This window comes from Rhincodon typus, chromosome 7, assembly GCF_021869965.1.
Source record: "Rhincodon typus isolate 14 chromosome 7, sRhiTyp1.1, whole genome shotgun sequence".
Lineage (NCBI taxonomy): Eukaryota > Metazoa > Chordata > Chondrichthyes > Orectolobiformes > Rhincodontidae > Rhincodon > Rhincodon typus.
The window spans coordinates 17,376,822-17,391,697 of record NC_063338.1 but is presented as its reverse complement, the minus strand read 5'-3'; the positions used below and the strand labels follow the sequence as shown (position 1 = coordinate 17,391,697).

The window sequence follows — 14,876 nt, the reverse complement described above, 5'->3', positions numbered from 1 at the left end:
CGGAGTCCCTGGGTGTACTCCCGGGTGTAGCGGAGTCCCTGGGTGTATTCTCTGATTAAGGAGAGTTTCCCATCGTAAGTATTAGTATAGGGAGACCTGGGACCACCCCATCTGGTGTAGAGGGCATTCTGGCCCTAAGCTATGAATGTCCCTCAGCGTTCTTTCTGGAGTAGGAGAACCCATGACTGTACCTGCTGGCATAACAGAGCCTCCAATAGTACTCCGGCAGGGGACCCCTGACTCTTACCCCCAAGTGCTTACAATTCCCTGATCTTAGTTTTTGGTGTCTGGGATTTCCTAACGAACTCTGTACATGGTTGACTGAATTTTTTGCTTTTCAACTTCGGTCAGATTGCAAAGGCTGTTAAGGACTTTAATTACCCAAAGTTATCCATTATTCCTATGACAGCAACCGATGGACTTTGGTGTACTGCTTGCACAGGATCATAATTGTGGAAGAGAAATTATGAGTCTTGAGAGTGAGAGCTGCAGCCATTTTTGAATTACAACTTCATATTGTTCCATGTACCGTGTTCCTCTGCACCCTGTGTGCGCCGTCTCCCTGTGTGCCCTTTCCATGTGCCGTTCCCCCATGTGCTCTTCAATTGCCAATCCACCTCTGCATGTTATCTTCGTCTTATCCTCATGCCATCTCCACTGTGTGCCCTCCATGTGCAGTCTCCCCTGTCTGCCATTCCCTCTCCGTGCCGGCTCCCCGTTGTGCTCTCCACACGCCATCTCTTTTGCACTCTCTCTACTCCCTTTATGTTCCATCTCTGCTGGCCTCTCTCTGTGTTTCGTACCTCCTGTCTGCCCTCCACCAACCGTGTTTACTGTCCACTCACCATCTCCTGTACACTGTCTGTCTGTTTCACCTGTTTGTGTTGTCTCCACATTACCACCCTATCTTCTGCAAGGAAACATGAATGAAACTGCATCATTCTCTATTATGATTAGCTGTTTGTTTATGATTTGATTTTAGCTTTCATGACCCTTATCATTTATGTGCGGGGAAACCTTCATGGTAAATTCTGTAGATCTGAAACGTAACAGAAAATATAGGAAAGACAGAGCACGTCAAACAGCACGTGACAAGGAAGATTGGTTAGTGTTTCGGGTGAAATCAGTTCCCTGTTATGATGATGGGCCCCCACCCAAAACATGAACTACTCTTTCTCTGTATGTTGCTGAGTGACTGGTTGTGTATTTGCTATTTTTTTTAATATCTTCTTTTAAGCAAGGGTTTTCCTGCTATTTTAAATTGCAAACCCTGTATCTGTTCTATAAGATAATAGACCATTTAGCCACCTAGAAACTTGGAGACAAACACTTTGCATGGCCTCGCTCTGTTTCCTTTTCTTACTTTTTTTCCTTCGCTCTGACTCTGATTAAACTTCTGCGTCAATCTCCTCTTGGTGTTAGTGTGATTAACAAGCCGCTGATGCATCCACCTTGCTTGTCACCTTTCAGGTCAGCACTCAGAATATGAAGATGGGTGGGCTTCCACGGAGCACCCCACCCACGCAGAAACCGCCCAGTCCCCCAGTGTCAGGGAAGGGCACTCTCGGGTAAGTGGACAATGCAAGCTGGGGCAAAGAATGACAGTCTGCAAGCATTTTGAATCCCTTTTCTAGATAACTCTTTGCTACTTGTGTACATAGGTGTTTTAATGTGCACAGTCAGCCTCACTTCCCTGATTGTGGTACAAGCAATCCAACTGATAGCTTTTCCAAATGGGTAGTAATCATGTCTGAATCGAGGTGGCCTGTCAGTGGCCTGAACCATGGGAGAGTTGGCATAGAATTGCAGCTGAATTTGATATCTGAGTAACATGAAAGGTTGATTTCTTGCCCTACCGATCGACGTTTGTTGCTCTGCTACACCATCCAATGACGGGTATTGTATTAATCCAATGTCAAAACTTAGCCATATAACTATAAGACACATTGGTGGATGTGCCATTGTTGCTTTCTATTTGATGTATGTTTTGAACATCAAACATGGTTTAAAAGTATTGGCATTGACACCCGACAGCAGCCTAATTGGTATTACTCCCAAGTCATATTGTAGGTTCAAGTCTCACTCCAATATTTGCGTTCACTGTCTAAGCAAACATCTCAGTTCTGAAGAAGCACGACATTAATAGAGGGGGCTCTGTAGATGAGATGTTAGACCGAGATCCCATTTCTTTGATGTTGTTAGTGCAAGTAATTTCTTTGAGGTTATTAGTGCAAGTGTGAAAGGTACGTATGTATATAAGCAGTGCAAGCCTCTGTGTGTGTGTGTGTATATGTATATGTGTGTATATTTCAACAGTATATGTGTGTCTGTGAAGTGTGTGCATAAAAGTACACGTATGTCAATGAACTTCGTGAAGGATGTGCAGACGTAAACAGTACAAGAGTGTCAGTGAACATCATGACAGGTAGAAATTGTTTTGAACTAATTTGCTTTCCCTCTCTGTAGTCGGCATTCTCCTTATCGTACACTGGAACCTGTCCGCCCCCCAGTCGTCCCAAATGACTACGTACCAAGCCCAACTCGCAACATGAGCTCCTCACAACAGCAGAGTCCAGTGCGGACAGCTTCTGTAAATCAGAGAACAAGGACATACAGGTATACAAAACACTGGGTCCTATCCGTACATTTGACTCTGCAGAGCTTAATTTAAATGTAATAAACCAAATGTTTGATTGCAATAGTTGCACCCATTGCTGTGCTACACATATAATTTTTTAGAAGTCTTTTCAAAGTGTGGTCATCATTGTTTTGTAGAAGGGAAAACACCAGATTCTGTTCAAACTGGAAACTTTTTTAAAAATTATAATTATATCCTGTTTGATGTATTAACCTGCAGCTGTGTGGAATGTGAAGAGATGCAGGCTGGATTTCGAAAATTCTCTGTGATTTTAATTTGGATTATGTCGAGTGGGGTGAAGAGATGGAGTGTCTAAGGTCCCATACCCATTTCACAGTCAGTTCTTCTTTGTTTCAGGGAGACTGACTTCAGATAGTTCAGGAGAGAACCAGGAACAATGATGGCATGCTCCCTCAAACTATGTGTGAGTGCTGACATTTACTGTGATTTGTGTATTGCAGCAGCAGTGGGAGCAGCGGGGGAAGCCATCCGAGTAGCCGTAGTAGTAGCAGGGAAAACAGCGGCAGTGGCAGTGTTGGGGTTCCCATCGCTGTACCAACTCCTTCTCCACCCAGTGTCTATCCAGGTAAGGGCTTCCCACTTGCAGTGCTCATCATTAAAGTTCTCTCCAGACTTGGCTTTGACTTAACGCAGCGCTCAGATCTCACCAACAGACAGCAGCTTATCCAGATTCCCACCTTCACTTTTGTGAACCCTCAGAATAAATTTGCTAACATTGTGTACTTCCAGAGCGTTTGTATGGCAATTCACTACTGCAATTCAGACATTGACCTTGCACCCTGAAGAGTTGGGATTGAATTCAGTCCCAGATTGTTACTGGGAAGGAAGTCCCAGCTACCTGTCTCAATGCAGTTTATAGTGAGGATCGAACTATTGCTAATCCACCACTAAGCTGACAGTTTTACTCATTCTGGCCACAAAATGGCTGATATGTGGAGTGTGGAAATGTCATTTGGATGGGTATACATGTTTGGGACTGCAAATAGATTGGTGAACAATGTAGAGAGAACTTTGTATTTCACCCATGCCAAACCTGCCCTGGGAATGTTTATTAAGATGGTGTAAACGGAACCTTACTGTGTATCTAACCCCGAGCTGTCCCTGCCCTGGTAACGTTTAGTGCTGACACAGGCATCTCGCAATACGAATATAGTTGAAAAATAATATATGTGAGGTAAAAAGAAACCTTTATTACAAATGAGTAAATGACAGTTCTGAAATAGAACTAACAATGTGATGCTGCCAGGTCTGTTGATGGAAAATCTGGCATGCTAACTCTTGGTGTTAACTAATTTTTTCTTAAAAGCTTAAGATTTGAAGTGAAATTTATTTAAGCCACTATAGTGATGTAACCATGAGGCGGTGTCATTCTGAAATGTTTCCTGTGACGTTGTTGACAAGTAATAATACTTGGATGCACATTTCAGTGCCTCTTCCCTCCAGTCTCTTTGGCTGTTGCCACTTGCCCGTCATTTGGCTATTTCCCTCGCATCCTTTCTTTCATTCCTGTGTGGACATTTGAGGGAAACAGTTAACTTTCATCTTCGGCCTTTACATATTAAGAATGGCAGCAACCTTCTAGCATTTCACGCAAATGGTTAATTTCAGGAGAAAAGAATATCATTAAAATTACTGTGTGATAGGAGGCCCTTCAGGTCATCATGATTCTGTCAGTGATTGATCTTCATTCTGTGCTCCTTTTACCAATTCACCAAACATTGGGAACAATCATCAATAATTTACCCTCTCAGGACCTTCTAATAAAAATTTGAAGAAGAAATTTCTAAGGAAGAGGAATATAGGGAAAAATGACCAGTGCAGTCACAAGAACATAAGAGAATAGAAGAAATAGGAGCAGGAGTGGACTATATGGATCAGTGAGCCTACTCCTTCATTCAGTATGATCACGACTGATCTTGGGCTTCAACTCCACTTTCTTGCAAGCTCCCCATATCCCTTGATTCCCCAAGAGATTAAAAATCTGCCAATCCCAGCCTTAAATATATTTAATGATGGAACATCTACAACCCTTTGGGGAATTCCAAAGATTCAGATTTCTTTGAGTGAAATCATTTCTCCTCATGTCTGTCCTATGTGATTGGTCCCTTAACCTGAGATTGTGCCCCAAGAGCACAAGGCATGCTGACGATTATTATAGAGTGAATTAAATATATATTTTACTGAATGTGTCACAGTACTAACCGACACAAGTTACAATATACTGCACTTTCAAAATCGTGCATGGTGTCAAATGCAGAAAATGACCATGGGCCAGCCAGTAGCTATATGTTAGATGAACGTGAGGGTTGTCAGTCTGAAATATTTCATAAAGGAGATTAAATTAAATTTAATTTAAATGCCTACACATCTCATGGGTTCACGGACTGATGGAGTGCAGAAAATCTTGCGTTCACCTTATGAATCCGACAACTCCATTCAGCCTCACCAGAGACTTTTATCCCCTTGGACTGCTGACAAATATGTCAGTTAGAGAGGGGACGAACCTTTGGAATGATTTCTGATATATAAGCATTTGCCTTTTCCAAATAAACCACTTTATAGCAGCTGAATAAATCAAAACCTGTTCTTATTTCATGGAATTCTGGTGCTTTAGTTGCACATAAATAACTCTTCCCTGTCACTACTGTGCTCCTGATGTAACCTCCAACGTTCTGGCCACAGTCCAGAAAAAGTGCAGATTTGATCCCTGCTGTATGCTGTCATAGCTGATGGCTGTCAAGCATGAAGAGGTATGACCTTCAGCCTCGGTCTTCTTTGAACAAGAGTAACATAGCATAGTGGCTATTCAACTAGACTAGTAAACCTAAGACCTGGACTGATAATTTAGAGGTATGAGTTAAACTCTCACCATGGCAGCTGGGGAATTTAAAATCAAATTCGTAGGTTAAAATCTAGTATCAGTAATGGTGAGCATTGAAAACTGCTGGTTTGTTGTAAACTTCCAGCTCATTCACAAATGTCCTTTTAGGCAAGAAATCTGCTACTCATACCCATGCTAGTTTGTATGTGACTCCGGACCCATAGCAATATGTTGCCTCTTAATGTGCTATGGAAAGACCCAGCAATCCACTTATTAGCATTCAAAATGGCAGTTCAACACAACCTTCTCAAGGGCAATTATTGATGGTCAATAAAGTGATGTCCACATCCTGGGAATGGATGAAAAAATAAAAAAAAAGGAATACTGGGTAGATGAATTCTGATAGATGTTTCTGATAATTGTCCAGCAATCCCCTGTTCTCATGAAAGGTGGGTTTAGAGCTTTGCTTTGATGCCCCAGCAGTTAAGAGTGAGTTTCTTGAAGTGAAGAAGGGCATCAGGCACCAAAAAAAATTTGAAGAATCAGCAAAAAGTGGTAAACAAAGTGATATTAGTGATCAATCTCTGCTTCCAGTTCGAAGCAGAGTCTCCCATGGTATGTCAGATTGCGCCTGAGTTGGTGGTATGAATTCATAGTATCTGAATATTGTAATTTTCTCCCAGCTGATGGGTGTTCTCTTCTAGGACCTGTGTTGCAATGTTATAAGCATGGTTCTTGCGTGATTGGAACTTTAACTAACTGCTCAACAGGCTTTCTCGTCCCAGCTAACGTTCTCGTTTGTGTTAATCCTTCTTTTACACCCTCCCCTAAGGCTCTGCTGGTACCCCTCCACCACCTACCACGCCTAATCCTACTTCAGTCCCTGTTCCTCCTACTGCTGCAGTACCTGCTTCAACTCAAGGTTCTGTTCCTTCTGCAACCCCTACCCATGTTCCAACACTGACCCCAGACTCCGTAGCAGGAGCTCAGCCCTTTGCTGATGGCTTCATCTCACCATCTCTCCCTGCTGTCTCTTCCGCTCCTACTGCAGGTGAGTCTTCCTTTCTCTCTGACATTCTGGCTTTCTCATCAGAGTTGTTTCTCAGGCAGTCTTGCAATAAATTCTCCACATAACTGACTTGGCTTAAAAAGATAATGCAGCACATCTGTTACAAATGAAAACTTATTAGTGATTTATTAATATAAAGTCAGGGCAGGGCTGATAGTTGGCACAGTGAATAGAAAGATTTTGAGCCTTGACTTGAGTTGTCTCAGTTCCAGTTCAGTTTCGCTGAGCACAAATCCCAGCAGTTCCGAGTATTTACATCAATTCAGTATGTGGGCAACAATTTGGGAATAACAAAGGGGGAAGCAGTTCTCCATTCTTTCTCCCACATGTTCCGAGCTGCATGATTTTTTTTCAGTTCTGTTGGCAGTGACCCTTGTTGTCTATGAATCCAATTGCACTGAACCTTGATCAGACTGTCTCTAGGGGCCTACGTTCTGCTTCAGGTCCTGAACCCCAGGAAATATATATTGTTCTTTTGCAGTATAGGTTCACCAGAGTAACACTAGATTTTAAAAGGTGAGGTCAGCTTGCATGAACTTGTCCCTTGAGATTTGAAGGTTCAGAGTTGACCTAATTGTATTCTTAGAAAACAATACAGGGATATAAGATAGTTAGAGGGAAATTGGTTTCTCTTGTGGGAATTAGAACTAGTCTATTCATGAGTAAAATTGGGAAGCAATTCTTTGTACGCAGTGTAGTGGGAATTTAAAACTTTCCCCAGAAGGATGCTGTTGCTTGGGATAAATTCAAAGACACAGATTGACTTTGTTAGTTTGGATATTAAGGAATAAGGACTAATAGTGGGTAAATGGAGTTGAGTTACATTTCAGCCACTGGTGAAACAGGCTTTCAAAGTTGACTGGCTCTTCTAGTTCTCATGTTGGGAAAATAGGCATCCCAATGTTTATGCACCTAGTGTGGGACATCACTGCAAAGCTCTGGGTCATGATCAGAAGAGGGAGTTGCACCTGGTAATTCCTGTTCTAGAATAGGGGCCATGTGAGTAGTAGTAAGGGCTTGGTTAACTCTGCACTGTTGAGATCATGCCTAAAATGCTGCATACAGTTTTAGTCTTCTTATTTAAGAAGGGATATGTTTGCACTGGGGCAGTTTAGAGAATGCTGTTTAGGTTGATTCCTGTAATAAAGGGTTGACATCTGAAAAGGTTGACCAGTTTGGACCAATACTGATTGGGGTTTAGAAGAATGAGAGATGATTCTGTTGAAATATTTAAAGAGAGAGCAGTGGAGGCTGGATAATTGAATATATCCAAGGCTTTCAGACAGACTTTTGATATTTAAGGGAGTCTAGTGTAATTGGTGGGCAGGACGTAGTGGGAAGTAAGCAGAAAGTGGAATTAAGGCCATGGTGAGATCAGCTGTGATCTTACAGGGTGCTGAAGCAGGCTCGAGGAACCTAAATATCCTATTTCAGCTTTTTCTTTTGTTATACACAATCAAAGTTCAGGCCTCTTTGTTTTGTACCTCTCTGGGAGGGACATTTAATCACTGAGTCACCAGATGCAAAGAGAAAGCAGCATGTGCCACTGTTTCAGATGTGATTGTGTGATTTTCATGAAATTTCATGATTTTCAAGTAACGTCTTGACCGCTGCAGAACATTTAGGAGCTGGTGGCTTTAACATCATTTGATTATTGGCAACTCAGCAAAAAATTCAGTTAAGTCTTTCACAAAAAGTTCTGAAGGCTTCCTCATGACTAGGATAGTACTGAAAAAGCACTAAGTCATCCAGAGTTGAACCATGGCTTTAACTTTAGCCTTGGCCTGTGCTGATCTCAACTATGGTCACATTAAGGATGCTACAGATCACCTTAGGGCAAGGAGAGGGATTAACTGGCCTGCTTCCTCCCCTAAGGCTCTGTCCTGTTTCTGGCAAAAAGTGAATATGTTACAATAGACAAGTAATTGCTGCTGGTTTGTCTTAAGATGCCCCCTCCTGTTCCAGTTGGCTTCTTCAACCCAGAATCCCACTATCAATCAGTTGAGTGACAGAGCCTGGATTGAAATGTAGACATGCTGGTATGTTGGCCTCACTTACACACATGGGAGTCTGGGGGGCTGCTTTATCATATTCAATATCTCAATGCTGGAGTCGGTCTGTTATTTGTTCACGTAAAAGCTGCCTGCGAAGCACCTTTTCCATTGCCTTTATTTGGCTGCATTGCAGTATGAATGAGGTGAGTCTTTCTAAGCAGGTGATTGGTTTGCATGTCTTGCATGAAAATGTCTCCATTTCCACTTGGCCTTTTCTTCACTTTCATGTGGTGGAATTAGGGAGAAATCCATGTCACTTATTTGTTGCGATATGCAGGACAAATCGCTGAATAGCTACGCTATTGTTAGCTATGTTAGCTATATTTAATCATGATTTGTGGTATATATAGTTTAAATAAAGCTGGTGCTCAAATCTATTGGGTTTCTTCATGCCTGGGTGAAAATCTCTATTGAAAAATTGTCCACTTTTCCACTGAATAATTTAACTGGTTTATCCCCTCAGTCAGCTGGATGTAAAAAATCCTGTGGCAGGTAGAGTCGTGGAATTGTCTCGTTGTCCTGACCAAAATCTATTCAACCAACATCACAAACAGATTAGATCACATTACAGAACTTACAGCACAGAAACAGGTTGTTCAGCCCCTTTGTTTTGTGCTGAAAGCAGTTTCAGGCATAGTATGTGAAGAAGTCTTTCCTCGTTGCTGTTTTTGGGATCTTGCAATTTCACAGTTGCAATTCTTATATCAGTGACTACCCTTCAGAGTTTCATTGGCTGTAGAGTTCCGTGGGAAGTCACAAGGTCATGAAAGGCTTGATAGAAATACAAATTCTTAGTCATTTATGGGGATTTTCTCCACGCGACTTATTCAGTGTCTAAATGTGAATTTCTCTCAAATGTTCTAGGGCACACTCCTCAATTCTACAGCATGAATCGACCAGTGCAGCGGCAGAATCCTACCACCATAGGAGGATCTCTACCTGGCTATAGGCGGCCACCCTCCATGACCTCGCAGGGTAATGTCCAGAATCAAGCCAACGGGGGCCCATACTACAGTCAGAACCAGGCAACTGAATCAAGAGGTAAAGATGACGTTTGATGATACTTGCTTTTTGTCGTAATTCTCTTCTGCAGTTCAACTCTGGGGACTTTGAATTGAAACAGGGAGAAATAAAAATCTTGAAAATGCAGGTGTTTTTCTACTCCATTCTCAGAAGCAGAACTGGATGTACAAATAGATGTTTTGTTCACATTCATAAAGAACTGAGATTCTCAAAGTTAATCATTTTGATTCTTCAGTAAGTCACAAAATCCTACATCATTGCACAGCTGGATGATATTGCTCCAGTGATCTTTGGCAAACATAAGAACGGCAGGAGAGCTACAATTCATTTAATTATTTTTTTTGTATACTCATCCTCATTGTGTAAACGCTTCATTATGAAATTGACTTCTGACAAAACTATCAAAATCAGGGACCCAAAATCTGATTATATTTAATTACGAAGCTGTGTTATGACCAATGATCCACAGCCTTGCTCTATTTTATTATTAAATTGTCATATCCGATAACTTAGACTTCAGCTCTAACTTCTTATAAAGTTGTCACAACAAGAGGTCCCTGAAAATATGTGGTATTTGGGAGTGGTGGCAAAGGACTTTGAGGACTATGACAGAGAGGGAAATTATATCTGTCATCTATAGGCTGAAACACGCTGGTGAAAATCTTTCTGACAGTAATCTGGGACAAAATTAATTGCTACTTGGAAAATCTTGGGTTAATAAATGACAGGCAACAGAAACTCATTAAAGGCAAATTTTGTTGAACAAATGTGAGTGACTTAATTTATGAAGTGTTTCAGAGGATGCATCAAGGTGGACTTTATATATAGACTTTAAATAAAGTGCTAATGATAGAACTGTTAGTAAAATCAATATCCTGGGTGTTACCATTGACCTTAAAACTGAATTGGACCAGTGATATAAATATTGCAGCTAAGAGAGCAGGTCAGAGGCTAGAAATTTTTCAGCAGTAACTCCAAATCCTGCTTTCCATTTGCAAGGCACAAGTCAGGACTGTGATGGAATACTTCCCGTTGCCTAAAGGACTGTAGCCTCAATAACTCAACACTATCCAGACAAAGCAATCTGGTTAATTGATATCCCATTCACCACCTTAAATGTTCATGCCCTATATCACCAACACACAGTGGCAGCAGTGTGTACCATCTAAAGATGCACTGCAGTGACGTACCAAGGCTCCTTCAACAACACCTTTTAAACCTGTGACCTCTACCAAATGGACAGAGAAAGGCAGAAAATACATGGGAACATCACAGCCTACAAGTTCCCCTCCAAGTCACACCATCTTGACTTGGAACCATATTGCCATTCCTTCACTGTTGCAAGGTCAAAATCCTGAAAAATCCCTTCCTAACACCACGTGGGTTACACTGGTTCAAGAAGGAAGCTCACCGTGACCTTTCTGAGGTCAATTAGGGACAAGCAATAAATGTTAGCCCAGCCAGTGACATCCACATCCCATGAACAAATTCTAAAAAAAAGTAAATCTATGGTGTCACAGGACAAATCAGCATGGATAAAAAAAGAAAAACTGGCTAAGAGACAAGTAGAGAGTAATAATGAACATTTGGTCTACAGACAGGAGGGAGGCATGCAGCAGTGTTTGTCAAGTGTTGATATTAGGATCACTGCTCTTTTTGATCAATACTAATCCAACAAAAGGAATTAATCTTTAAGTGACCCCACCAAACTATTCGCCATCATTTCCTGACACAGAATTCATGAGCATTTTCCTTGAAGAGCCTGGCTAAGATCTAAACATTATGCCTGTGTTTCAGATCTCAGAATACCCACAGGGAGCTCTGTGGGACAAAAGCTAGTATGGTAATAAATGTATTTACAGGAGGCTGAAACTGAATCAACATCATCTCTCTCATTCTTAAGCAGTCGTGAAGTCACTCGGTCTAAATGATATATTTTAATGTGTTCCTGCTCCTGACATTGATCAGTCTCCGTGAGCAGCATTTCCTGTCTAATGCCTCTTTCTTCTGACTCCGAACCTGATGTGGGTTTGTTGATGTAGCCTTGCTTTGTGGGTATGTTCTTGTTTTGCTTGAAAATGTTTTCTCTACTGCTTCTCATGGGTGTTTGTTCCTTTCCTGTCCCTCATTTGTGTGTCTGCTCCTGTGTGCAGCGCCACTGGCTCCTCCGCCACCTTCTATTCTGCAGGTTACACCTCAACTGCCGCTGATGGGCTTCGTGGCCAGAGTTCAAGATAACAGTAAGTCCACGCTTTCCACATTCTATCCTGGGCAGTTAGGTTCTCTGTGTACACAGAGGTTCTGCAAAAACATTACACCAAGAACAAAACAATCAAAACAAGAAACATTTTCAACTTATCCATCACTGTACAAGCCCACGGTCAGTACAATACATTGCAGAAACAAAGTCTAGCTTATTCTGAACTGTCACATCAAATACTCCCTAGGCAGGTACAACAGTCGTTTGACACAGAGTGAACCTTCCTCTAAGCTGTCCCATCAAACACATTTAGACTAGGATTAGGTACAGAGTAAAGCTCCCACTATGCTGTCCCCTTGGATACTCCAGGAAAGGTAAAGTATTAGTTGTACACGTTGTAAATATTTCTCTGTTCCTTCAAACATTCCAGGATAGATACGGCACAAGTTGGATGCAGAGTTAAGAGTTCCATTTTAAGTCAAAAGAAAAGCAGCAAGTCCAGCAGGTTCAAGGGCCAAAGATTGATTCATGGCTTTATTATAGAAATTGCACAATACTGAAAATTGGAAGCTTGACTGAGTTAGGACTGTAAAAAATGAAAGGGATGAAGGGAACAGCAGGTCCCATCCTGCAAAGGCAGTTAATTATATTTCACAGCTTGTTGAAAAAAATTAAAAACTTGTACGGAGTACAAGTTGAATGAGGCAATGGGGAGACACAGGAAGGAAACAATAACATTTCTGAAATGATGAGGAATGGTAAATGCAAGAGACTGGCAAGAAGATTGGAGAGGTGGTTCAGGTCTAGCCTTGTTGAAGTTAGTCTCTAAACATTCTAGGAATTGTCGGGATCATTGTTAGGTAAGTGTTGAAGGGCAGAATTGCATGGGTTGGAACACGAACTGTAGAAGTAGTTAAAGAGACCAGTCACAAAGCGATCACTGGCACATTTATTCACTAAAATGTTTTGCAAAGCAGTCACTCATACTACATTATGTCCAATGTAGAGGAAACTGCAGAGCAAGTTATGAATTCATTTACATGAGATTGGAGCAAGGATATATACGTAATGCGTTCCAATTATATGTGTGGGATATGTGGGGATCCGGATGTTGGTATAAGAGAAGCATCTGTTACAGTTTGATTGGGAGTATCACTGGCAGGCCAACCAGAACTCAGTCATGGAAGAATGAACAAGAGTGTTCCAGAGATAGTGATTATTCTCTAGAATGTGGAGGAGAAGGAAAGATATTTGGGAACAACGTTCACAGAGGTTGACAATGATCTGGGCGATGCAGTTGCTAATGAAGACCAAAACGATCTTGTCGTCATGAGATGGTGATGAAAACATGGATAATGGGGCAGATAGAAACAAAACCCTGTGAGCTGTGACAGAAAGTAAAGCAGAACCAAACTTTGTCCATGTTAGCCCAACAATTAATTTCAAGTGCCCCCAGTAGATTCAGTAAATGCAAAGTAGTGTGTTAGAGCCCAGAATTCACTTGGAAGACAATATCATTTAGCACTCTTCTTGGGTATGTTATCTTTGAAAACAGGTCACTACAGCTAAGATTCTGTCCAGCACAAATACATGGGTTTTGAATTTTGTAGGAAACTGTCACAGTAATACTCCTCAACGAATGACCTCTTTGCAAGGTGCCATTACATTTTCCCCTGTTCTCTCAGTCCCTCCCGAAAATGCATGATGGGTATAGTCCCATTGGCATCACATGTCCTCAATGAAGCCCGGTCACACATGCCAAACTAGTGTTGGATTCAGCAAGAAGCTTATCTACCCTGCTCCAAAGGTGAACCTATGCTGCAATCTTTGAAGATATACCTGAATTCAAAAGTGTAACCTTTTTACCATTTTCCACATCTGATATTTTCTGGGTGAAGTTACCCATTGGGTGCCTCTCTGTCATTTTCTATCTATGCCCTTTAAGCGCTTGTCTTGAAATTGTTCAAACTGATTTAAGATTCTGTCAGCAGTGAAGACTTCATCCTGCAGTCAGTGTAGATTCTGCACCATATCCCAGTAGAGTCTAAATACTGTACTATCTGATTCACATGATGTTTGACAATTCTATGTCTCATTTTGGATGGAGAAAATGGCCACCTCATGAAGGTTTGTCACAAGCTGGACAGTACACAGCAGCGTTTTTGTTTAAGGACATTCTTTCTGATCTGTATCACTGAAACTATTTTGAGGCCAGGGACTTTGAAATTGATGGAAGCAAATTTACTTTCAAAATAAAATAAAAATTACTCATCAATGAAAATTTTAATTATTTGGCCAATGTTAGCAAAATATTATTTTCTGTAGAACTTGCATAAACTTCATGAAGTTAAAGGAGGTTTCTGCAAACAAGATGCAGATATTCAGCGAGTATAATCTGTTGCAAATTGCAAGCTCATTGCAAGTTTCCTTGGCTTACGAATACCTCTGAACCAGAAATAATTCATGTTCAAGGCCTGCTCCAGATAATAATCTGAGTTGATATTCCAATGCGGTACTGAGGGTGTGTTGCACTGTTGGGGATTCCATTTTTTGAATGAGACGTTAAAACTGAGGTCCCATCTTGCCTCTGGTCTTAAACATGTGACATTATTCGAAGATCAGGGCATCTCCTCAGTATCCTGGACTGATACTGTCCTCCATCAACACCTGAAACAGATTATATGGTCACTTTATCACATTGTGGGAGCTTGAATTGTACAAATTGGCTGTCTTTTTTTTTATTACAACTGAGATTTATCTTCAAAATACTTAGTTACCTGTGAAACACTGTGATGTTGTGACGCCATGAAAGATACCATACAACTGGTCTTTTCCTTTAACATGATATCAACTTAAAGTTTCAGACGGCTCCACTCCTCCTCCTCCTCCACCGGCTGATGATGTTGTGTTTGATGAGTCACCCCCTCCTCCCCCACCACCAGAGGATTATGAGGAGGAAGAGACAGCTGTGGTAGAGTACAGTGACCCGTATGCTGAGGAGGATCCACCGTGGGCACCCAAGAACTATTTGGAGAAAGGTCAGTGGAACA

At 41.4% G+C, this 14,876-nt stretch overlaps 1 protein-coding gene and 1 long non-coding RNA gene across 6 annotated transcripts in view; one reads left to right on the top strand and one right to left on the bottom strand.

Moving 5' to 3' along the window:
- Positions 1-14,876, top strand: part of LOC109935313 (abl interactor 2) — a 138,184-nt gene that overhangs the window by 111,339 nt on the left and 11,969 nt on the right. For 2 of the 5 annotated variants that reach the window (XM_048598793.1, XM_048598791.1), the window contains exons 4-9: positions 1,471-1,568; positions 2,467-2,616; positions 3,100-3,224; positions 9,468-9,644; positions 11,780-11,866; positions 14,685-14,864. In XM_048598793.1, the coding sequence (XP_048454750.1) occupies positions 1,471-1,568; positions 2,467-2,616; positions 3,100-3,224; positions 9,468-9,644; positions 11,780-11,866; positions 14,685-14,864 (817 nt within the window). Of the gene's footprint in view, positions 1-1,470; positions 1,569-2,466; positions 2,617-3,099; positions 3,225-4,305; positions 4,315-6,312; positions 6,532-9,467; positions 9,645-11,779; positions 11,867-14,684; positions 14,865-14,876 lie in introns of all 5 variants that reach the window. The other 3 variants (XM_048598795.1, XM_048598792.1, XM_048598794.1) reach the window with 3 other exon arrangements.
- LOC125483488 overlaps positions 3,900-14,876 on the bottom strand; it is a 39,963-nt gene continuing 28,986 nt past the window's right edge. Inside the window, exon 3 of the long non-coding RNA XR_007262452.1 lies at positions 3,900-4,165. This is a non-coding gene — a long non-coding RNA (uncharacterized LOC125483488). The remainder of the gene's footprint in view (positions 4,166-14,876) is intronic.